Raw genomic sequence first — 23,659 nt, forward strand, 5'->3', positions numbered from 1 at the left:
TCTGCCGAAGACAGGAAAAGGACCGAATCGAGACCCTTGAGGCACCTTCAGGACAGTTCCTGTACCGTTTTCAGACAGATTACCGTCTCGCTCGTCACCTGGGTGGCAGCGTCCCAGCATGGGGCCCCGAAGAGAAACCAAGGAACTGCTCAGCAGTCCTGAAGCTCCCATAAAAACCCCTTTAAACTGGTCTCTGAAACGCTGGCGATAATTAAAATAAAGTCCGCCCCTCGTTTCCTCCTCCCCCTGCCTGTTTAAACGAGCTCATTTGGACTTAATCGTACCTCTGCTTTGTTTTGTCCTGTTTTTTTTTTTTGTTTTTGGCTTTTCTTTTTTTTTTTCTTTTCCTCGGCCTGCCAAAGATTGAGACGGAGGAATTGAGGATTTGAATAAAAGCGTAGGAATCAGATGGCGATGACGAGATGGAAGATGAAAGGTCGCGATGGTGGGAGAGTGAGGCCTCGGTTACTCAACGGTTTTCTCAGCTCAGACACGTCAAGAATAAATTACAGCAGCCTCGTCAGAATTTAAAATTTTTTTTTTTTATGATCATGGACATTTATGTGACATCTATTCGCTTCCATCGCCACACAGAAAAAAAAAACCCCACCCCCCAGGAGCTCGAACACGGGCGTCCAAAGGAAGTGTAAGACCTTCCTCACGTTCAGAGCTCCGGCTGGTATTTATAGCCGCGTTTGTAGGTGTCGAGTGAGCCGAGCCGCTCCTGTTCGCGCCGAAACCGAAACCGGGGGGGGGCGTTTATCTCCCAGCACGGCGCCCGAATAACTTGTCTGGAAAACCTCCCCGCGTCCAATTATGGTCAAACCAGAGAGGGATTTATTTTTTGAGGCCACAAAAACAAAATGGGAGACTTGACGCCGAACAGCAGAGCTCCCAGCGTGACTCGGCGTGCCGCTCCAAAGGCACTAAAACACACGGACAGATGAATTGAATCTTCTTTATTGAGGAATGCATAGTCCCGTGTGCCTCGTGTTCTCGGCGGCGGAGTCAGTGTTGAGGCAGCTCCGGGTCTGTCCGCGCGTTAAAGTCGACTTCGCTCGAGTTGCACGAGTCTGAGCGGACCGAGCTGTGAGAGGGGGACGGGCAGGGGGAGGGCGGGTGAGGAGTGGGCTCCTGGTGGTGCAGAACCCGGGTCAGCAGGATGGGCTTTCCTTTCTCCTCCTCCTCCTTTCTGTCCCCCTCCTCTCCAGCTGTGTCCCGAGGAGGTGGCAGTGACGGTTTGCTGCTGACGTCGCGTCTGCTGGAGTCAGGCGGCGGCGGAGGGGGGGACGGGGGGCTCCGGCTCCCGAGGGGGAGCGCGTGAACCGGCGTGGCCCAGGAGTTCCGCTCTCCGTCCGGGTCTTGCGAGTCCTCCCAGCAGCTGCCGCCTTTCAGGTCCTCCAAGTCGTCCGGGGCGTCTCGCGTGCGGGTCTCGCGGTCCCGGTTCTCGTACAGCAGCGTGGCGGCGCAGATGAAGATGAAGAGGCCCACCCCCATGACCACGGGGCCGGCCAGCTTCATCCTCTCGACGTGGGTGCTGCCGCGTCCGCCCGCCACCTTCGGCCCCGCCGCCACGTAGCCCGCCACGGCCACGCTCAGGCCCACCAGCACCACCAGTGCCCCCAGCAGGAGCCACACGCCCGGAGGAGAGCCCAGGCGCAGTTTGGTCCGGAGGGCTCTGCTCTTCCTCAGGTGTCTGTGGCATGCTGGGAAGCAAACAGGTAAGGAGTGGGAGGAGGAGGAGGAGGTGGAGGAGGAGGAGGTGGGGCTGCAGGCTGGGCTGGCAGCTGTCATCCTCTGGCTTCAGGCTGAATGCAGAGCAGGACATGCAGAGAAGATAAAAAAACAAAAAAAAACCAGTGAAAGCTCTGAATGCAGCATCTGCGAGCGAGGAGAGAGGACGCTTTACTCTGCGTCGCACACAACAGGAAATAGCTGTTTTAATAAGACATGTGGTGGAGTTAATGAGATGCCAACCTCTCCGCAGTTCCCTCCCCGGCGTGTCTCTGTGGAGCAGCACGCACTCCTGAGTCAGCCCTCCGAACCAGAACTTCACGAGATCTCAAAGATTCCTCGCCGCGATCTCACTGCAGTCGTTTCGAGTGGAAATCGCTCCGAGCCGAACTCATAATCTCACCTCGAGTGGACGCGAGGGGCGCTCCGAGTCCACGGTGATGAATCGCCTTTCAATTCGGACCCCCTTCTAAGTGCTTTAAGGTTGCGCGTGCGTCCGTGGCGTCCTACGATAATTCATTTTTTTGCCGGAGAGCACTGTTGCTCTCTGTTAGGACCGACTTCCTGATCTGTTAAAGCATTCAGAGTGGATACTTGCCTCGCTCTGGATGCAGATCTGAAGCAGAAATTGGCTCCTCGGCATCATCAGAATACATAATCCCACTCCTCCACTTTGATTCACGGATAATCCACTTTTTCTCTCCCCCCCCCCTCCTCCCGTCCCCAATTCCTCCTGTAGGGTCTCCGTCGTCTCCCGGCTTCCAGTGTGAGTCAGAGCGATGCGCAACAGCAGAGCCCCAAATGTAGGTTTTATTGTAAATAAAAGTGGTGCAGCGCTGCTCCTCTGCCTCTCTCTCTCTCTCTCTCTCTGTGTCTCTCCTCCGCGCTGTTTGCCTGTGCGCCTATGCAGCCTCTTCCTCACTGTGTGTGTGTGTGTTTGTGTGTGTGTGTGGAGAGAGGAGGGGTCGTGGGAATCTGAGGCTGGTCCAGGCCAGTCCCACGGTGAGCCCAGTTATTTATTCTCCGCAGTCACCAGCCAGCGAGGCTTTTTTTTTGACAAAGTCCCTTTCAGGGCGCTCTCCTGAATGCATAAAACATAAAGAGGAGGGCAGCGAAAAATTAAAAAAAATTTTTAAAAACCAATCCCTCACTCGACTGCAAATTATGTTCTCTGTAAAATTTCTTATTAACTTTAAAAAGATAATAATAAAACTCTGTGTTGTTTACCCAGAATGACCCCGAACCCTCCACCTGCACCCGAGCGCTCATTACAACCTGCTTCTGATCTCTCTGGAGCGCTTTCCCTGTTTGTTGTGGCGGCCATCTTGAATTGGATTGACTTCAAAAGTTGCTCAGTTGCAGTTGCACACCTGGCGATTACTCCGAGAGCTTCATTAAATTCTTTCCAGTTTTTTGTTTGTTTTTGCTTCTCAATTCAAAGTGGAAAGTTTGTTTATCCGAGCTGAACTCATTCTGGTTTTTGATGTCCCAGTTTTTTTGTTTTTTTGCAAGCCAACATAGATCCCAACAACCCTTTGGAAGGGACGGAAGGGAGAGTGATTTGCATGTGAGTTCAGCTCGCTCAAACAACAACAAAAAAAAGAGAAAAATGGAGCAACTCACCAGTTTTAAAACCGGAAACGCCACGTTTTCCACTTCAAATCGAGGAAGCTCCACAAATGAGAAGCAAAACCTCTTTGAAAAATAAGAAAATAAGTTTAAAAAAAAAAAAAATCTTCGTGTCCTGGAAGTCTGAAAATCTGCCCCCGACTCCCTGAGTGGAGCGGTTCTGACAGATTAACGCCTCTGATGGAGTGAAATTTAAAAATTTGACGTCTCCTTAGACTGCGGGTCCTCGTTCAGGCAGTCGTCGCCTTTTATGACTCTTACCTACAATACGAGCCAGATGTGGGTCAACAAATGTCACATGGGCCAGATGTTAAGCCAATAGACACACACGTACGCCATTGGGCTATTTGTTTGTGAGCTTTAATTTTTTCCTTTTTTTTTTTTTTTTTTTTTTTTACAAAGTAAGGTAGTTTTGCACGTTTCAGCTTATATGAGCCAGATGTGGCCCACACAGAGTACTGGTTTGAGGGAGAGCCTGCGTCTGGTCCACATGTGGGCCACATGTGGGCGACACTCAGTGGTTCTGGGTTTGGGGGGCTGAAACCCAGCTGCGCGGAGGGACGATTTCAGGAGAACCGGAGCCACGTTTACGGCTTGGCGACGTCATTTTCAGGTGAAGTCGCGCCGCAGCTCTCATCATTAAAACGGATCCGTCTGGTGAGTTTTAACTAAAGCTTGGAACAAAATCTGTTTGTTTTCCTTTTTAAATGATGTACAGATTCAGTTGGATCAATATAATCCAGAAAACGTTTATCAAATTAGCAGCTTGTTGAGTCCTGTCAAAAAGAACTGCAATGTTGTGAAAACTACCGGAAAAAAAACTAAAATATTTGATTCAAAACTGTTCAAAAATGATTAAATAATTCTCTAATTCCTCTTAAAGTGTAGCCATTAGATAAACACTAAATAACTTCAGTGTTTAATGCAACAAACTTTAAAAAAAAAACATTAAAATGAGGTAAAATGTTCCTGAAGTGGGTTTTAGGCGGCCTACCCGGGGGGCTAAATAAGGAGAGCGAGGTGGTGTGCGTCTCGTTTATTTTCACAGTCCATCAAACAGCCGCAGCGACCTCGGAGCCCAGAACAGCGAGCCGTCGTCCCATAATTTACAATACATAAATAAGAGCCGTTTGCATATAAACAGTCGCTGCAGAACAGGCGTATTTACAAACATTTCCCCCCAGCATCTATTAAAAATCGATTAGTCTCAACCAGGCGGCTGCGATGGCGTCCTTCCCATACAGACGGACGAGAAGGTCTTTGCATAACGAAGCGAATGGTAAACTCCTGCAGCTGTGGACTATTTACACTGGAGAGGTCAAACCGAGGAGGTGGATATAAACAGAACAACTTCGAGTTGTTTAACATTCATTGGTTGTTAGATAAACAAAACAAAAAAAAAAACAAAGCCTTTTTATCCATCTTAAGCATCCTCGATCGGCCCGGCTCGTCACAAAACAATCCTCCAACAAGAAAAAAAAAAAACATCCTCGCTTTATCACATTTTGCACAAATTCGCTGCTTTTAGCATCCAGTTTTCAGCCGGCTCTAAATCTAAAAATCAGGCTTTGTTGCTCTTTGAGCCGCCCCGCCGAGGGCTTCACATTTTAAAAACCTCTCACCACCTATCGATTGTATTTTGCGGCTTTATTAAAAAAATGAAAAACAAAAAACAATAGGTGTAATAATCCCAGCTAAAAGGTATCTTGTTCCTTCTGCTCGGAGCTCCAGCAGCGTCTCTTTAAATCCAATTTGTACACTGTACAACGTCAGGAAGCCTCAAAGGTGCCTGTAGTTTGTTTGTTTTTTTAATATATATATATTTTAGTAAGCAAACAAATTTGGAAATCTTCATGTTTTCATCAAAACCTTGAGCAGCGCTGAATGTCTTCTGCCGTTTCTCCCTCCGCGGCTGATTTCACCAAAAAGGTCCAAAGCCGAGTGGCGACCGAGTCGGAGCCGAAGGGACCCGAGAGGCCGGGGGGGGGAGACCTCGTGGAGTCAGGCCTTTAGTTTTTTTTTTACTCTTCGTCGGCGTTCTTCAGCATGAGGATGGAGTTGTAGATCTTCAGAGCGGGTCCTAACTTGATGGACAGGATCTTAACGATGTCCGCCTGGGTGAGCAGGAGGAAGGCCTCGCCGTCTATTTGCTGGAGAGAAATCAGAGGAGTTTGTTTTAAAAACACGTTTCGATTTTGGTGCATCAGTGGTTATACAGGAGGCATTCATTTACACTCAGCCTGTAAGCCTGAATAAGTTTAACGGAGAGTTTTCCTGGGATTTTTAAGCCTGATAATGCATGCGATCGGTTTTATTAACGCTAAAGCATCGCTTTTTTTTTTCCTAAATGGCATTAAAGTTTCTGCAATCCTTGTGAAAATGTGAGAAGTTTGCAGACAAACGACAAACAGCTGCAGTTAAACTAAAAAAAATAGAGCTGACTGCTTGTACGACTGCAACTCCTAACACAATTCGCACTCAGGTCTGACGTTCCAAACCGTCAGGAAAATTACTCCCGATTGCTCCGTTGTTTTACTACGTGAGGTTTTTCCATCGCAGGTTGTTTAATCAGACATTTAAGTGACGAGTGATGGTCGCCGGAGGAAAGAGCGTGGTTCATTTCAAAGTAAAAGCTGGCCAAGAGCTAAAAAACAAAATAATAATCCGGGCGTCAGCGGCGGGCGATATGAAGTGCTGACCTCCGTTTTAAAAGTCGCAGCGTGCTCTTTACATCCGGGGAGCCCTTTGACGAAGCCGGCCACCTGGCGAACAGAAACAGAAACAGCAGTTCAACAAACGGGAACGTCCGAGGCGGAGCTGCCTGAATTATTCATGCGGTCTATCTGAGCAGCTTCCTGTTGAACGAGCGAACTGAGGAGCGCGGCATGCCGGACCTCTTCAGCGCTCCAGGTGGCCACCCGCTTGGCGGTCAGCCCCAGGACCTCGGGCAGCAGCTGGCAGTGTTTGTCCCAGCACAGAGCCACTCTGTGAGGAGGCGAGGCGGAGACGCCCGGTGAGAACACCGACTCGTGGAGGGCCTGCTGGAGGGAGATGGTTTCTGGAGAAGCTGAGGAAGAGGAGGAGGAGAGGAATCAGCGACGGCGCGTGGCGCGTTCAACCGTCACACCCACCGCGCCCACTCACATTTACCATCACTGATCTCCTCCTTCACGTAGTGCATTTTTAAGTATTTGGGAGCCGGAGCCATCCTGAAGGAGAAAAAGAAGAAAAAATAAAAGTTAGGAGTTATTTTCTGACCCTGAGCTCCTCGGCTCGGCTCGGCTCGGTGAGAACCGTGGTACCGTTTGGGCCTCGCTCCGTTCTGGCTTTGCTCGTTGGCTCCGCCCAGTGGCTCCGGCTGGTTGTTGCATCCCGGCTGCTCAGCTTCCCCCAACGCTGGTTTCCTAGCAACACAGATAGTAGCCTTTCAGGTATGAGTCCTTTATAAATATATAACAGAAAGGCGCTGCACGGATGATGTTTGTGTGAATGAGGAGCCGTGTAACAAACTTTGGAGGTGAGGTTTTAAAAAGAAAAAAAAAAGGTGTGGATCATTCAGTAAGCTGAATACGAAATATGATTGTTGATGAGCTTGTTATTTTTTTTTTAAAAAAAAAAAACCTGCTCTGGGAATCCACAGCTCCTTCGGGCGGCATCGGAGCCGAGTTGGTCTGAGGCGCGCTGTTCGGGTGAGGGTCGGGCCGGCGCCCCCGCGGCTGAAGCCCGCCGAGGGCGAGAGGCCGCTCCCCGCTGAGGCGGTCGGGCACCAGGCCCTCCTTGTTCAGGTTCACCTCCGAGTACGGACAGCTCACCTGACTGCACACAGGAAGGAGAACCCAAATTCACTTTACGATTCCTGATAACGTGCGTCTAAACCGGCTGCAGCAAGAAAAAAAAAAAAAAAGAGGAGGCATTATCACCCAGGCTCCCACACACACGCAGCAACACATTTAGATCGCCACCCACCCACACAAATATAAATGACATTTGAGAACACAGAGTCTCCGGTCCTGTTTTTGGCTCCATTACGAAGCCGTGATCAAACAGGAGGACAGCCGCCTCGAGTGATCCGAATATAAACACTGAAACAGCAGAAACACCGGAAACGTCAAATTCAGACGTAGAAACACGACAAACTGGGATTTCGTGGACGAGCTTTAGATCCCAGCTTGTTGTTTCTGACAGAGAGAAACAGCTCAGTTTGCTAAAAGCCTGAAACCAAATCTCTCAAAAGGAGGAAAGAAAACTGACAGGGTTAAACTGAGTTATCGCCATTTTTACGCTGGCAAAGGTCGATTAGCTGTGGCGGCCATCTTTAACTGGATTAACCCCAAAACTTAACGAGTCGTAGACTTCCATCCGATGATTACTTTGTGAAAGTTTCACTAAAATAATCCCAGTGGCTCCTAAAATATTTTGCTAGCAGTTAATAATAAGGTTTAATGCACAAAGTGTGCGACTCTCAGCTACTACCACCCCAAACTTGAGCTCCGTATCTGCAAAATTGGCTGCGTTTTAGCCGTTTTTGTGCAACCATCTTTAATTTGGTCGACTCCGAAAGACGGCGCTTCATTAAAATCTGTCCACCGGTTCATGAGATATTTTGCTAACACTACAGACCAACAAACGCAGACAAAAACACTGTCACCCGCGCGCCGCTGAAAGGTGAAAAAAGGCACGTGAATAAAAAATAAAACCGGCACAAGTCCTCCGAAAAGAAGCGTCTGAGGGGGAACTGACGTGTAGTGCGTCCCGTAGCGAGGTCCTCTGATGTGTCCGACGCCGTTGCACCCTGGGGTGGGACACCCTTGTCCCGGGGCGGCCAGCGACTCGCCGGCGCCTGAAACAAACACACAAGAGGAGCGTCGAGCCGGCGTCGGGCTCACAACCTGAACAAAATAAATAAAAAACAGCAGCACGAGAGAATCAGAAGGAGCGTCTCACTGTTGGGATGTTGCAAAGGATGCCCAGTTTTCTGACACCACCCAACCGGGTGCAGATCCGGGCAGTCCGTCTCCACCCAGTAGTCGTACTCCGAACTCCAGCCGTCAAAGTGAATCTACACGAAGAAGAGGGGGGAAGAAACAGGGAAAAATGAACAAACGTTCGGCACGGGAGCGAGTGAAAACATCGCTTCACCTTCAGCCGGTGGTCTTCTGTGTCCACTACGGTGGCGACCCGGATGAGCATGGGGTTCCTCTTATCCACGGCTTCCACCTTCATCCCCATCTGGAAACCATGGAGAGGTCGCTGCGGATAAGAAGAAGATACACAGAATTAAAAAAAGGAAATTAAATAATCCCAAATGTCTCGTGTAGAGTAGACTGTTGTGTCCTGCTGGGTGATATACTGATTTAATTTCAGTGCAGAAAAAAAAAAAAAAGCTGTTTTCCTTTGTATCTAACACCGAGCTGAAGTAATGGTGGTCCCAACTCAAGAAGACGAATAATAACTCAAATAAAGTCGAGTGAACTCAGAAATATAGACACGGTAAACCGTACCGGTTTGAAAGCTCGCGCCGGAGCAGCCTGGCTCCCCGTCTCCTCCAGGTATCTCTCCCAGGAGAAATTCTTGGGCTCCTTGTACTCTGTGGAGAAGAAAATTAATTTTAAAAAAATCGAATACTTGTCACCCTGGAAATGCCATAAATACTTTACAAGACACCAACGTAAGGGTTAAAAACTAAAGAGACGCTGGAAGAACGTCGTAAACCTTCGTCTCCGTTTATCTCTGATAAAGTTGGAGAGTAATCGAGGAAGTCTTTTATAAATAAAGCGTTTGGTGTCTTACCGGGGGGAGTTGTCAAAGTCAGGGCAACTTCTTCACAGAAACCCACAGGATGGATGTACGGGCTGCTGGCATCGCACCTTCACACGTTCAGACAGCGGCGTCAGCTTTGACAGGCAGAGCGAGGAAAATGTTCGGCTAATTTGGAGTTGTTTTTAAATGTCGGGTTCTCACCAATAATCGTGCGTGTCGTCCCAGTTGTCGAAATGAATCAGCAGGCGGTTGTCGACGACAGCGGCTATCGTCGCCACGCAGACCGTCGAAGGGCTTTTCCTGTCGGCCGCTTCGAGCTTCATCCCTGCTCTGAATCCAGACGGAGTCACGGACTGAAAACAAACAAAAACAAACACACCGTCGGCCGCAAAATCCCTGAAGACGTTCGGAGAAATGAGCTGAAGGACTGGAAAAAAAAAGGTTAAACTAGCCGTTAAACTAGCAAAATGCTACCTAAAAGTGTTAGCTAAAAGTAGCAAAAAACACTCGCTAAAACAGCAAATAGTTAGTTGAAAGTTAAAAGTATCAATAGGCTAGTTAGAAGCTAAAGGCAGCAAACGTTTATCTAACAGCTAAAATTAGCAAAAAGCTAACCAGAGGCTTAAAGTACCAAAAGGCTAGCTAGAAGCTAAAAATAGCAACATGCTGGCTAAAAGCTAAAAGTAACAAAAGGCTCACAAAAAACTAAAAGTAGATAAAACAAAGCCAAAAACTCAAAGTATCAAAAAGCATACTCAAGCTAAAAGTACTAAAAAACTAGCTAAAAGTAGCAGAATGGTAGCTAAAAGTAGCACCAAAAGACAAAAACAGAGCAGGTAGCTGAAGCAGATTTCAAAAAGAACGATGTTTTTGAAAGATCTGAATGCAGAAAATATTTGTAAATAAAGCTGAAGAGTATAAAAGTCGCAGCAGCCTTTTCCTGAACGAGCCGAATGTTTTGTACAGAAGATAAAAAGCAGAATCAGATCCTCGGTTTGCTCAGGACTCACGGTGTTCAGGCTCTTGAAGAGGTGTTTCGGGGCCAGCTGGCCCCTGCAGTTCTTCACGTACGTGCTCCAGTTGAACTCCCCGTCCTTACAACCTGCAACGAGACAAACCGAGTCCTCGCGTCTCACAGTCGGGACCTTCTAAAACTGAACCCCCCCGAGCCGCCGCGGGTCTGGGAAATGCCACGCACCTTTGGGCAGCAACAACTTGTGTCCGTTCTTCTCGCACCAGCCGGCTGGTTTCAGGTCCCACGAGTCGGCGTTGGCCCAGAAGTCGTAGCACTCGGGGTAGCCGTCGAAGTGCAGCCTGACTCGGTAACCTTGGATCTGAGAGAGGACGTGCAGGTGAGCGAAACACCTCATAAATTTAAAAAAAGAAAAAAAAAAGGGGGGGGGGGTTGGCGGTGCTCGTACCTCTGCGACGGTGAGGACGCAGAAGAGAGACGGGTGGGACGGGTCCAGACCCTCCAGCTTCATGCCGACCTTGAAGCTGTTCCTGCTCTGAGGGAACGACTGGTGCTGCGGGACAAAACGCACAACGTTCGGATAAATCAACCATTCAGGGTCAAAAAGAAAAGAAGAAGAAAAGAACGGCGGCTGAGCGGCATTCGGACCTCTTTGAACAGCTTCACCGGTGCAGCGACGGCTCGCTCCTCTTCCAGGTAAGCGGGCCAGCTCCACGCCCGTTTCTTACTGGGGGGCGGCGCCACTGAGGAGCGAAACAAAAAAGGGGCGACACGTTACAACCCGCCCCCCGTCAGGGCGGCGGGCGATGTGCAATCCTCCAGGGAAAGCCGGGTCTTTAATCATTTAGGCTCGTAACATTCAGCGAACCGGTTTTTTATCCCTGCAGTCTGTCACTTTTAGAATCAAAGTTCAGAAAACTGTTTAAAATATTCTAATTTAATTTAAAACTAAAACACAACAATAATAATAATAAAAAAGAACTAAATCTGACATTTTAGCTCCACCCCTGATCTTTAAATTCACAGCAGGACAATCAGAAAAGAAACTCCAACGCTTTCAGACGTGCTTTAACTTTCAGCTCATAAATAAAAGCCAGGCTTTTATTTTGTAATTTTAAACATGTCTCCATCCCTCCCGTCTCCAACCTACCAGGCTTGGTGACTTTGGCTCCTCTCCTGCCTTTGATAGTCTTCGCTTTTTCCTGGAGAAGGGGAGAACTGACGTCACTGTGGAGCTGTACACCCGCAGAATGTTATAAAAGAAAAAAGGTCGATGGCGTTCTGCTCACCTCTGGCTCCTCCTGGTTGTCCTCCTCTTCGTCGCCAGAATCCATGTAGATCTTCCTCTTTTTGCGCACACGCTTCCCCAGCCGCTCACCGTCCGCGGCCTGACTGTCCCGCGCCTCCGCCGGAGATGATCTTTGTTTTTTTAACGAAATGGACACAGAAAACATCAAATCCACCACCCGATGGGGAGAGTAATGGTGAGCGCGTTTACGTTTTGTTTTTTTGGTTTTTTTACCTGCCGCTGGAAGGCTGAGCGCAGGCGGGGCTGCAGAACTTGCCTTGTAGCAAAGCGTCCCTGGGAACTCGGCCGCCGCAGGAGCGGCAGCACGACAACTCCCCGTTCGGACCCGCGTCTGCGCTGGAACTCACCTCGGCACCGGCAGGACCGACATCCATTTTCATGCCGTCCTCTACAAAAATAAAAATAAAAAAATAAAGTTAAAAGATCAAAAGGTCCAGCATTCTTTGAAGGAACGCATATCACCCGCCGCCGTTCGTGTCAGACGGAGCCGTTTTAGTTAAACCTCAACCATAACGTTACGCTGCATCTCGTGCTTTAGTTCATTAACTCGATATCTGTTTATTTGTGTCAGCTAATGTTGATTAGTTGTGGCCACCATCTTGAACTGGACTGACTCCAGAGGTGAATCAGCTGCAGACGTTCATGCAGTCTGTGCATTTATCACGTCTAGCCTGGACTGTTGTGGTTCTTTATTATCTGAGTGTTCAAAAAGACTCTAAAAAGTCTTCAGCTGATCTGAAACGCTGCAGCCAGAGTTCTGATGAGAGTCAGAAGCAGAGATTTTAACTCCTCTCTGTCGGCTCCCGGTCTGATTCAGACCTGACATCCAAACCTCTCCACAACCAGGCTCCGTCTTATATTAAAGATCTTTTTGTTTCATATTTTCCTAACAGAGCACTTTGCTCTCAGGCTGCAGGTTTACTTGTGGTTCCTAGAGTTTCTAAAAGTAGATCAGGAGGCGGAGCTTTCAGTTCTCAGGCTCCTCTCTTGTGGAACCAACTTCCTGTTTCTGTCTGTGAGGCTGACACCCTGTCTGCTTTTAAGACTTTCTTCTTGATCAATCCTATAGTTCGGGCTGGTTTGGGTTTCCTGAGCTCTCCCTTAGTTCAGCTGCTGCTATAGGCTCATTTCCTCCCTCTGCTGCTGTCTTTACTTGCTCTACTCTCCACATTTGTAATTATTTCTGTCATTAACACGTGTTTTTCTGTTTTTGTCTTTACCAGCGGGCAATAAAACGCACAGCACCAAGAGGTTAAAAAAAAAGTAAAACGGCACTTTTTAAGAACAACAATGTTAACGCTGGCAGTCGTACCTTTCGCTTGAGACGACCCCGGCTTGCTCTGATTGGCTGGAGGAGCTGCTGCGCCCGCCTGTGACTGCCCCTCCGGCGGAGGGGTGGGAGTGTGAGACGACACCGGGTTCAAGGTCCCACAGTTAGGCTCTGCCTGTTGCCCTTTGACCTCTAGGTCTGTTACAATCTCAAGAATCCCAAACTCTGTCATACGGAACTGAAACAAAACGGAGGGGAGAGAAGAAGCAGACGTGTACGAAACCGTTATGGAATAACCAACCATAACATGATCTTTTTTTTGTTTTATCCGGATACAGATTCGAAGACGAGAGGAGAGAGAAAAACAAACCTGTACCTTAATATCGCTTCCTGGCAGCGTGGCGATACCATCCTTCCAGTCCAGAGCACCTATCATGTCAAACTCAGCTCCCTGGGAGGGTCCATCATTCGGTGGAGTGTCAGTCATTCCCACTCTGCTCATATGACCAACCTGAAAGAAAGTTAAAGGTAAATAAATACAGAACCATTTCAAATTCAATGAGCCTGACAGGAAAAGACTCAACAATCTAGATTATTATCAGCAAAATATAAACCCTTTGCACTTTATAGTACACCAAAGATGGAACAATCATATACTACAGTCTTTCGTTGTTTACCACGGTTGTGTTGAATGTATATAAAAATAAATAAATCACATTTTATGTTTCTACCTGCAGTGCGCTACATCACCAGCAGGTGGCGGCCGCGCGCCGGCTCGCAGGGTACACCGTGCACTTCGATTTCAGACAAAACACTCAATAATAATAATGTTTTGCCGGCCGAATAACGGGAAAACACGCAAACAAACGACCTCGCCGGGGTGAACATTCACCAATACCACCGACAGGCGGGAGAAAACGCGTCCCAACTCCGAGTAAACCGCAGAAGTTCGTCTTTTCCTTGTTTTAACCGTATCTACCGAAAACGACAGCTTGCCAGGCTGCTTGCGAGCGAGAGGGCTGTTTGTGTGTCGGTGTCCGGGGGGAACATTGTTTTCTGCACTGACTGGCCAAACTTACGGGCGTTTTGAAACCTCTTTTGTTGCGATAAAACGCTTTAGTCCTGACGCATCTCCCCAGTGCTGAATTAAGGTCACATTTCCTGCGTGGACAGTGGTGCCCACCGTGCGCAAAGTGAGCAGCAGCCCGCCCCGGAGGGTCTCGGGTTTAAGTTCGACTTTGCGCCGGACGCCTCGGTTTTATCCCGACCATAAATAAAAGTGTACGTTAGAGCGCCCATGATTAGCATTCGCCTCATACAAAATGGCGGAGCTCGGGGAAGAGGCCACCAACACGTTTAAACTATGTTAATTACTAAAGTTACGGGTCTGAACAAACTGCGCAACGTCGCCACGGCTCGAACAAAGCCGGACCCTTGTCGTGTCATTTTCTGACTGAGTGTTTTCATTCACTCCGCTCGTTTTAATTCACTTTCCTTCCCCCCTCCTTGTCACGGAATGTCAGCCCGGGTTGCTACGGTTTTCTTTTTTTTTTAAGCTAACCGTCAGCTCAGCTAGCGCCGGTGTTGTGCCGAAAAAGGTACCCCCCGTCCTCGAGGGAGGCGTCTTTCGGGGGGGCACTTGTTTTTCTTATTTTGCAGATAAATTAAGGGAAAGTCTAAAGTGACGAACAGGTCCCGCGGTCGCCCGCCTCCCCGTAAACAACGCGTTTTGTCCGCGGAAAGTGCCTGGAAACGTGCCTCCTTGTCAGGAGGCTGCTTTCCACGGCAGGGGTGTGTTTGTTCGACACAACACCCCGCTCCGTACGAATGAACGGAGCGGTGCTACACAGCTAGCCGCGGCTAGCATTGTGGCTGGATGCAGCCAAGCTAGGGACGAGCTGTAATAAATAAGTTTACCGGTTAATAACAAGAGGAAAACGCGTTCGCAGAACGCTGATTTTTCCCCAGGACATTGGCGAGACCCGAACGACACCGCGCTGCTGTTAGGAGCTTTAACGCAGTTGCGTTTTAAGTGTTTTCTTCAATAGAAACTTAAAAGAAACGAGAAAAAACGATTTATTCTCGCCGTTCCCAGTCATAGTGGAAACAATAATACATGTTAAAAGAAAACCACTAATTGAAGCGACAAAGATGGGGATTTTTTTTTTTTTTTCGCCCTAAAGCCGACGAGAACAAACGAGCACTAACGGCAGTAATGTGAGAAATTGTGGAACTCACCTCGTTTCTGTTTTAACTCTTATTTAGAGCTGGGTAGATCGGTGCGCATGCGCGCAAGACGCGCTTTGCTGCCTGACAAGTTTGGGTCTCCGGGAGGAAAGAAGAAGAAGAAGAAGAAGAAAAAAAAAAGTTCAGTTCGCCGGCGGCGGTTGGTGCCGGGCCTGCGTGCGCTCGAGACCCAGCAGAAAGTCGGTTCGGTTGCGATTTTACCGGACGGTACTCGGGTTCTGCTGGGCTCGTGTTTCCCCTTTGACCTCCCCCACCCCAACAAAAAAAGAGAAAGAAAGAAAGAAAAAGAAAACAGCTCATAAACTGCCCTGTGGTGTGCATGAATGGAGCGCAGCGTCTCCATTAACCGTTGAGGAGCGTTCCGAGCTCCCAACGGTCCGTTTCCAGCGGTATCGTAGGTCGTAAATAGGTGTTTCGCGTCGACGTGCCTCGTTGTCTTCGCCGTGGAGCTTTCAGTTAAATCAAGAAACACACACACACACATATATATAAAGTGCCATTTTTTTATTTCCAGTTTTTTCTCCTCCATTTATAAGAAGCCATGAGTGGCTTTACCTTGTTGACGAATCAATGCGCTGCATTTCATTTTTTGTTCATTTTTTGATTTCTGGTGTTATATTTTCGCGCTGAGACGCGACATCTCATTTTATTCGCCTTTTAATGAAGTTATATTATCTGCAGGCGTTTGAATTGCTGCAGTATTCCCTCCCACATTGGGCGGATTTCTCCCCGGAATATTCAGGCAAGGCACCGCCGGATGTGATAAATACGAGCGACAGTAACTTCGTTTGACCAAAAGTAAATTTAACGTTAGTGTGTCGTTCTCCACCGAGCTCCTTTCTTGTCAACAAAGACTCGTGAAACGAGGTGAAACGAGTTCACGTCGGGTGTTTAAAAAAATTAAATAAATAAATAAATAACAGCAGCGGCGGCTGTTCGCGTCCTCCGCCGCCAGGGGTCGATGTGAGCACGCAGGTTCCGCAGGATTAACGGGTTTTTCTTTTTTTTCGAGCTGCCTTGCTGCTCACCGCGACCTGCATCGTTTTTGTTTTTATTTTTTTGTTTTGTTTGCAAACGAGCGTGACCATGAGATGGCATTCAAAGGCGACTCGAAGGTAAGGGGTGCCGAGATCCGCCGCAGTTTATCGACAAGACGAGCCAATCAGGAGCGGACGACCAGGACCGCTTTATGTCCTGTTTAATATGATGCGCAAATGTCCTCCTTTACGGTCCAGCAGCAGACCGGTCGGCTTTAAAAGCCTGGCAGCTCAGCTTCTGGCACAGAGAGGGTGGGCTGTGAAAGTATTCACCCCCTCCTTAATAAGCTCACTGTTGTATTGGTGTAGGAACTGTGCCTGCAGGTCTCTTCAGGTGAACTTAGCCGCCTGAATGGTGGATGTCGCCTGAGTGCCACGAGACTCTCGGCAGGGTTCAGGTCTGAGCTCTGACCCCCTTCGGCCACCGGATATGTTCCTAAGACGATGTGTTCCCCATCTTTCGGGGCATGATGCTGCCACCACCGTGCTTTGCTGCAGGGGGTGAGCAGGTGGCAGGTTTGCCTCAGACAAGTTCAGTCTCATCTGACCACAGCACCTCCTGGTTACGATTTCCATAAAAGTCCAGCTCTAAGCTTGAAGTGTTCAAAGGAACCGCCCTCCTCACCCGGTCTGTTTCCGCTTTTTTTTTTTTTTTGATTTACACTTCACATCCTCGTCTCAGGCAGGTGTCATCTCCTGCTCAGCTTAAGGGTGATTCTGGACGCCGTTACGACAGGCGAACGTGCGGATTATATTATTATTATTAAGTGGCTCCAGGTTGTGCGGCAACTAAATCATTTTTTAAGAAGGAAGGATACCGAGGAGGGGGGGTGAATACTTTTGTATGAGGCGCTGACAGGTGGGCTCTTGCAGATAACGAGCGTCTCTCTCCGCCTGTCGTTCCACAGACGGTTCTGCTCAACCTGCTGCTGTGTCTGGTCATATTTTACTCCCTCTTCTACATGATCGGGAGCGTCTGCTTCGGCGCCTTCAGGTACTAGTTCTCGTTGGTTCAAACTGATTTAAAAAAAACCTCAACGTCTACTCCCCCCCCTGCGCTCATCAAAGCCTCTCGTTTAGGTTGGACCACTTCGACGGACTGATCCTGTTCGACTTCGAGACGGAGCCCGCCGAGTCCAACTCAGAGTACCTGGGTGAGCGCACGCACCGAAGTGACCGCCGCAGCTCTGAGCGCAAGCCTCATAGCGACGGCATGTTTTTTTTTTGTCTCCTGTCTTCTCCAGTCAACCTGATCTCCTTGGAGCTCACCTACTTCTGCAGCGGCATCCTGTTCGCCGCGGTGGTGAAGAGGCAGGTTTGGGACTATGCGCTCACCGTCACACTTCTGCACGTGATCATCACCAGCCTGGGTGAGTGGGAACCTGATCGCCGCCCCCCCCCGCAACCACAGCTGTTGTGCAATAACGTGTTCTTGTTCCCATTTCTCTTCGTCTCCGCAGTGATGCTGGAGTTCCCCCTGGTGTGGCAGTGGTGGCTGGCTTTAGGTGAGAGAGCTCCGCCAACGAGTTTCACCTGCATGGGATCATTTTAGGGTTTTAATTCTATTTTTTTTTTAAATCCACAGGTAGCGGCTTGTTTCTGATGATTTGCAATGGTCAGCTGATCGCTTACTTCATGTGCCAAAGCGAGCAGAGCTAGCCGCCCTTCAGCTGACGAAAAAAAAAAAACGGGTTTTAGGTAAATCTTAAAGCGAGGCGAAAAAGGAGTCGGAGAGCGGAAACCAACCGGGGATAACGGGAGGAATAACCACAAAGTCAGAGCTGGGTCAAGTCTGTGTTTATGTAAACGCCACAAGACGATGCTTGTCGTATTCTGCGTACAAAGAGATGGGATCACATCTGGACTGATGTTAAGACAGGAATGTGTTGTTAACTGTGCGAAACAAAAATACGTGTCTTCAAAATAAAAAATGCAGAGCTTTAAAAACAAAACCACATCTGGCTCAGCGTTTATTGCTACACAGACAATAAGTTAAAACAAGGACTTCTACAGCAACGACCTGACGTTTCTATATAAAAGTTGTGACAGTAAAAATTTAAAAAATAAAGTATAATTTCATCAGATGCACCTAATGAAACCCGCTGCAGTGTCAGGGTTTAAATATTCTGTTCGGGTACTGAAAAAACAAAAAAAATAGACTTACGTTTAATAATATATAACATGAGAATAAATATTTAAAGAAACGGGATCCCAGACCGTTTCATTATGCAGCTGGCTCTGCTGGTTTCATGAAGGAGAACCCAGGAAAGGCTTCGCCGGCCGCAGCCGCCTGGCCTCGCTCGCTCACAAAGGCAGGAACCGGCTGCAGCGTGAACTCCGGGTCGATGTAGCTGACGTCACAAGGCCCGGTCTGGAAGGAGGAGGAGGAGGAGGAGGAGGAAGAGGAGACAGTGTGAGCGCTTCAGTAAAAAGAGTAAAGTGTTGTCGGCTGTTTGCTGATTCATTCGTACCACTTTTGGGATGAATGGGGGTTCAATCTTCCTGGCTTGGAGGTCGTTCCAGTTGATGGCGGCGAAGAAGGGATGCTCCTGCAGCTCCTCCTGACAACACAACCAAAACGAACGCCGTCAGCGTCTCTTTACGCGCGCGCCGCTGCCACCTTCCTCTGCGGGTGGTACTTACAGCGTCGCGATGGCGCCCGAGGCGTTTGGAGATGTCCCTTTCCAGCAGGCCCCGTAACAGCGACCGGGCGCTTTCGGAAAGCCCGTCGGGCAGCCGCAGGGCGGCGCCGAGGATGTTCTCGAACATTTCTGCCTTGCTATGGCTGAAGAACGGAGGCTGGGGAAGGAGCGGACGAGGAGAGACGGGAGTGAGGCGTGGGGACGCAAAACAGGAAGGATGTGAGATAAAGAAGCTACAGCTACACTCACCAGTCCGCAGAGCATCTCGAACAGCACAACGCCGAGTCCCCACCAGTCTACGGCTGAGCTGTACGGGTGGCCCTGAAGAACCTCCGGAGCAAGGTACTCCGGGGTGCCGCAGATGGTGTACATGATCCCACCAATGGCCACATCTTCTTTACAGAGCCCGAAGTCTGTCAGCATCACGTGGCCGTCGGCGTCCAGCAGGATGTTTTCTGGTTTCAGGTCTCTGCGCAGAAACACGGGAGACGAAAGTTTGGTTTCTGTCTACAGCAGAGGTGGGCAATCCTGGTCCTCGAGGGCCACCGTCCTCCATGTTTTCCTTGTTTCCCTGCTCCAACACACCTGATTCAGTGGTTAAATCACCTCTCCATGTTCTGCAGAAGCCTGTTAATGACACACTGATTTAAATCAGGTGTGTTGGAGCAGAGAAACAAGGAAAACCTGCAGGACGGTGGCCCTCGAGGACCAAGGTTGCCTATTCCTGGTCTGTGTGAGCTTATATAAGCCATTTTTTTTTGTGGTTTCCTATCTTTATTTTTTAATCACGCTGAAAGAAACGGGGGCTCCGAGGAGCTGCCCTTCACCCTGATTAGTCTGCATGAGCGAGCGAGGCACACAGAACCTGCGTGAATTACACACAAAAAGAGCCAGGAGAGACTAGAAATGGAGGCTCCGCTGTCTGAGCTGGTGCGTCTTCGGGTTTATGTACCTGTAAACAATGTTTCGAGAGTGAAGGTAACCCAAAGCTGCGGCCATCTCCGCGGCATAGAAAGCAGCCCTGGGTTCTGGAAACGACCCGTCTCTCTGCAGGTGGTAGAACAGCTGAGGGGAAAAAGACGTTGAATTTCAGAATTAAAAATGAAGCAACAACATGGAGCGTTTGCTGAAAGCTTCGCTAAAACATCCCGGTTTAAACCCGAGTTTTACCTAAACGTGAAAACACACACACACACACACACACACACACACACCTCTCCTCCGTTAACGTAGTCCAGGACGAAGTAGAGCGTGTTCGGCGTCTGGAAAGAAAAATGGAGTCCAACCAGGAATGGGTGTTCTAGTCCCTTCAGCAGCACGCTCCTTTCAGCCATGACGTGCCTCTGCTGCAGAAGACACAGGACTCAGTCAGACAGAAAAACAAAACAAACAAACAACCAATCAGGAGAACAAACCTCTCTCCTCATGATGATCGTCTGCTTCTGTAGGACTTTAACTGCGTAGTAGCCTCCTTGTTTCCTGTGTCTTGCCAGCAGCACCTGCCGTCGTTTCATTTAACTTTCATTTAACTTAATTTAAACAGGAATCTTTTTTTTTTTTTAAATAGACAAAATGTAGAAATGTATAAAAAGTAAGCGTCACCTTTCCGAAGCTTCCTTTGCCAATAACTTTGAGATACTCGAAGTCTGAAGGCTTCATCCTGGTCAAAATAACAGAAACTCGTGATTATTAATTAATCCTGTATAGAAATGTTTATGAATGAGTTATTAAAGATGAGTAACGTTTATAAAGCCATACAGTGGCAGTAAAATAACCCTGTGTTTGTTGGAAGTTCTTGTAATTAATGATATACTTTAAAACTAATACCACAACCTGCGCCGTGGGTTCATAAAGTTAGGAACCAGCTCGAGGGACCCTCCCATGGACCTCCTACCCCCATCACTGTCTCAATAGACTGACACAAAACAAAAAAGGGTCGCTCTGTGACGTAAAGGAAAAACCTTTTGGGGTTTTTTTCTATCGTCAAGAAAACACCAATCCGGGCGAGGTGTGAAAGGAAACGACTTACTGCGAGGCTTCTGTGTCCGCTGAGCTCTGGAGGGGTGGGGTGGGAAAAAGACAAAAAAAGGACACAGGGATTAGGTTTCCCCTCGCGTCAACGAACGGCGGACAGCCCTGAGAAAGACCTGCCCGAGTCCCAAGTCCTGAGTCCTGAACCCGAACTCACCGAGACAGCTTTCTCCTCCTTCTGTCTTCTCAGCTTGGTGGATCGCCGCAGAAGTTTCTGAGTGTCCAGGCTTCAAACAGAGCACAAAGTTCAGATCAGGTTTGCTTGTACAGGAAGAGCACAGATTAAAAGTCATATAAGTATATATACAAAAACCCAACTTACTGCTGCTGGCTGGAGACAACTTTGTGTAAGAGGTGACTGAAGCCAACTTTTTTCCCCTTGAGCAGAGCTGTAAGAGAAGGTGGGGGGTGTTAGTCCTGTTACATAAGAGTTCAGGAGGTGAATTTACCCCCCAGATGTCTGGCAGCACCTTGCTGTACTGTCACAGTGAGAGGTTTTAACTTTCTAAAAACAAAAGACCAATATAGCTTCAAAAAATACGCCATTTTCTACCTGCTTTAATTTGTTAAACCCCTCATTTCAGTTTAAAAAGTGGTGTTCAAATACACTTTTATTATATTGTCCAGCTAGTTTCGTGCGTTTCCTTTTATCACGAACTGAGCTAATACTCGGTTAGCATTAAATTTAGATTAAGACTGAAAGGTTATTTTTATTTATTTTCATTTTTTTTCGAGGCCTACCTGAAAGAAATGTTACAATCCCCTTCATTTTCGCGTAGGTCATCGGTTGTTCTTGAGTCACAGTCATCGGGAGGAAGTCTGAAAACTCGCTTGCTTTCAGAAAAAAAATAAAGTTTAACGGAGGGAAAACCCCAAAAAAGGTGGACAGGTGTCTGATGAAGCGCCCGCAGCGGAGTCGCTGCTCGGAGTGAAACTCCAACTGTCCTGCTGCTCAATTAAAAACCGTTGACGCGCGAGACAACTTGTGGGGTTGCGTTCAAGTCGCCTCGTAGATGTTACAACTATGGCGCGTGGCTAAATCAAACGCGTTGTGCTCGCCCTTTAAGTTCTTTTGTTCGTATTTTCGACATTCATTCATGCCGCTGGATTACGCATAGTATAAATGTGGTTCGAAAAGCGTGTTTATTATACGGTTTAAATTAGCTCAAAGTTGTGTCTCGGCGTGTGTCATCGAACTATCCCGGCACCTCTGAATGCAGCACACCGAATGGAAAAGAGCCGAAAAGGAACCGGTGATCTCCAGCTCAGCCCGCGTGCGCAGTGACGTAACCAAGAACATCTGTCAATCAAAGTTCTCTCCTTTTTTTCATGTCGGTTTGTGTGATGATGATGATGATTATGATGGCGAGAACTCAAGTGCAGACATGGCTTAAGACGGGTTAAGTAAAATGATAAACTATATTTCAAATAAAACACAGCTCCGGCTAATGGCGCAGAAGCAGGGGTGCAGACGGTGCTGCAGCACTTCCCGATGGCTGCCAGACACACATGTTCACATACACTGTTAAAGGATTGCTGAAAAACAAATTTCATTAGTTCTGCATATGCTCAAATTCCAATATAAAGACCATGTCATGGGTAACAAGTGAAGGGATGAACGGCTACCCTAAAAATACAACAAGACATAAAAGATGGAAACTATTACGAAAAGACAATATCAAACAACACCAAGCGCACAACCAAACCCCCCAAAATATAAAAAAGTGTAGCACAAACCCAAAGATTATTACATATTCTTCAAATATTCTAGTAAAAAGCAATTATAGGTAGGGTTGACTGTAAGTCACGGGGTGGCGATGCCGATAGCTATACATCCACTTAAATAAAGTGACTTTTTTAGCTGGATGTACAGATTATATGAGTCACTTTTAGGTATCAAACAAAAATTAAGTTCAATTTCCCATCAGACCAGGCAAACAAATGCTGCTCCTGGTTTTCTGATGTACCTATCTAAGTATAGTCTGCGTTGGGGCCACGGTATATGTACTACGAGTGTGAGTTCCTGACAGCACTCCAAGCATTTGTCGTAACACGTCGTGGCCGTGGGATGTCTAAGGAATTGGCAGGGGCTGGTTCAGATCTTTCCTGACCTAGTTTTATGGCTGTGACGCGTTGTGGTGACTGCCAACCGGGACGTGTCGCGTGAAAGCTGGGTCATATGTGATTTATGCAGCTTCATGTTAAAAGACAGAACGCATTTCTTCAGCACTTCGTCTAAATCTGGTGTGAGGCTCGGGGGCGGCGACGGTCCGTCCGATTGGTCCAATGTATTGCTGGCTTGGGGAGAGGAAATGCACGGCACATGGAAATGTAATATCCCGGGCCATTCCCTGCAATTTAAGCGGCCCTTTGCGCCACCAGCGTTGCACATATTGATACTGTGATGACAAATAATGTGATGAAAGCACGTGGCTCTAGTTTCACAAATAAGGTGATTAATATAGAGTTGTAGGTTTGGTCTGTGAGCTTTTTGCAACAACAACAAAAAAGTTTCCAAGATGTTATAGAGAGCAGTCATGTTCATAGATAAAAAAAAACAGGCAACGGTTAGAGTTCTTAAGGGTTTCCAAGGTTTTTATTTAGACTTTGGCTGCTTTTTCATCAATTTTCTCATTTTTAGTAGGTTTGTTTACTTAATCGGTCTAATAAATAAAACATTACAATGGCTCCTAAACCCGAAAGGATGAACCAGTGTTGTATTGAACAGACAACTTAGCAATAAAGTGATATGTAAACGGATCTTTAGATGTGATTTTTTTACCAGCAGCTGGTAAGAAACCAAAGATAAAACAGTTTGATGTACTTAAAACAACATTTTAGGCCCAAAAAGGTGATTCCCAAAGAGCTACTGGCTGAAAAATTGACCAACAGTGGATGAACACTTGAAGCATGATGTCAGCTCCTTCCTTCCTGAAAGACGTGACGTTTAGATGCTGTTCACTTGCCGTAGAGGGTTTCTTTTTCAGACCTTAAGGTTCTTCTTTCATTCTCCACTTCTCATGCTCA

The 23,659-nt window shown here is 47.8% G+C and overlaps 4 protein-coding genes across 9 annotated transcripts; 1 reads left to right on the forward strand and 3 right to left on the reverse strand.

The window, feature by feature from the left end:
• Nucleotides 1-337: 337 nt before the first annotated feature.
• LOC108241079 (transmembrane protein 200B) lies at nt 338-2,434 on the reverse strand. Its single transcript, XM_017425000.3, has 2 exons — nt 1,978-2,434; nt 338-1,808 (listed from the first exon to the last, which is right to left on the reverse strand). Exon 2 carries the CDS (start codon nt 1,792-1,794, stop codon nt 1,009-1,011), a length of 786 nt encoding a protein of 261 aa, XP_017280489.1. The 5' UTR covers nt 1,795-1,808; nt 1,978-2,434; the 3' UTR covers nt 338-1,008.
• Nucleotides 2,435-4,384: 1,950 nt separating this feature from the next.
• Nucleotides 4,385-15,075, reverse strand: l3mbtl1b (L3MBTL histone methyl-lysine binding protein 1b). 4 transcript variants are annotated; one of them, XM_017425045.3, is made up of 22 exons: nt 14,914-15,075; nt 13,052-13,186; nt 12,718-12,913; nt 11,619-11,793; nt 11,386-11,515; nt 11,247-11,298; nt 10,745-10,839; nt 10,545-10,649; nt 10,322-10,457; nt 10,134-10,225; nt 9,325-9,476; nt 9,154-9,230; nt 8,865-8,950; nt 8,503-8,613; nt 8,308-8,422; nt 8,104-8,203; nt 6,985-7,179; nt 6,666-6,767; nt 6,514-6,572; nt 6,258-6,430; nt 6,063-6,125; nt 4,385-5,513 (listed from the first exon to the last, which is right to left on the reverse strand). In XM_017425045.3, the coding sequence occupies exons 2-22, from the start codon at nt 13,175-13,177 to the stop codon at nt 5,385-5,387; spliced, it is 2,469 nt and encodes an 822-aa protein (XP_017280534.1). In that variant the 5' UTR covers nt 13,178-13,186; nt 14,914-15,075; the 3' UTR covers nt 4,385-5,384. The 4 variants fall into 4 exon arrangements, with proteins under 4 accessions (XP_017280534.1, XP_017280531.1, XP_017280533.1 ...); XM_017425042.3 differs by having other exon boundaries at nt 6,508-6,572; XM_017425044.3 differs by lacking the exon at nt 14,914-15,075 and adding an exon at nt 13,755-14,819 and having other exon boundaries at nt 6,508-6,572.
• On the forward strand, nt 13,074-17,874 carry LOC108241116 (transmembrane protein 244-like). Of its 2 annotated transcripts, none has more exons than XM_037980399.1 (6): nt 13,074-13,203; nt 16,868-16,953; nt 17,040-17,113; nt 17,204-17,329; nt 17,420-17,464; nt 17,545-17,874. In XM_037980399.1, exons 2-6 carry the CDS (start codon nt 16,922-16,924, stop codon nt 17,616-17,618), a joined length of 351 nt encoding a protein of 116 aa, XP_037836327.1. In that variant the 5' UTR covers nt 13,074-13,203; nt 16,868-16,921; the 3' UTR covers nt 17,619-17,874. The 2 variants fall into 2 exon arrangements, with proteins under 2 accessions (XP_037836327.1, XP_017280539.1); XM_017425050.3 differs by lacking the exon at nt 13,074-13,203 and adding an exon at nt 15,445-16,037.
• sgk2b (serum/glucocorticoid regulated kinase 2b) lies at nt 17,742-21,584 on the reverse strand. Of its 2 annotated transcripts, XM_017425047.2 has the most exons (12): nt 21,374-21,584; nt 20,955-21,021; nt 20,790-20,859; nt 20,631-20,656; nt 20,204-20,261; nt 20,017-20,100; nt 19,816-19,947; nt 19,554-19,666; nt 18,851-19,070; nt 18,603-18,758; nt 18,431-18,520; nt 17,742-18,330 (listed from the first exon to the last, which is right to left on the reverse strand). In XM_017425047.2, the coding sequence occupies exons 1-12, from the start codon at nt 21,438-21,440 to the stop codon at nt 18,184-18,186; spliced, it is 1,230 nt and encodes a 409-aa protein (XP_017280536.1). In that variant the 5' UTR covers nt 21,441-21,584; the 3' UTR covers nt 17,742-18,183. The 2 variants fall into 2 exon arrangements, with proteins under 2 accessions (XP_017280536.1, XP_037836326.1); XM_037980398.1 differs by lacking the exons at nt 20,955-21,021; nt 21,374-21,584 and adding an exon at nt 20,435-20,516.
• Between the last annotated feature and the right edge of the window lie 2,075 nt (nt 21,585-23,659).

This window comes from Kryptolebias marmoratus, linkage group LG16 (assembly GCF_001649575.2).
Source record: "Kryptolebias marmoratus isolate JLee-2015 linkage group LG16, ASM164957v2, whole genome shotgun sequence".
Lineage (NCBI taxonomy): Eukaryota > Metazoa > Chordata > Actinopteri > Cyprinodontiformes > Rivulidae > Kryptolebias > Kryptolebias marmoratus.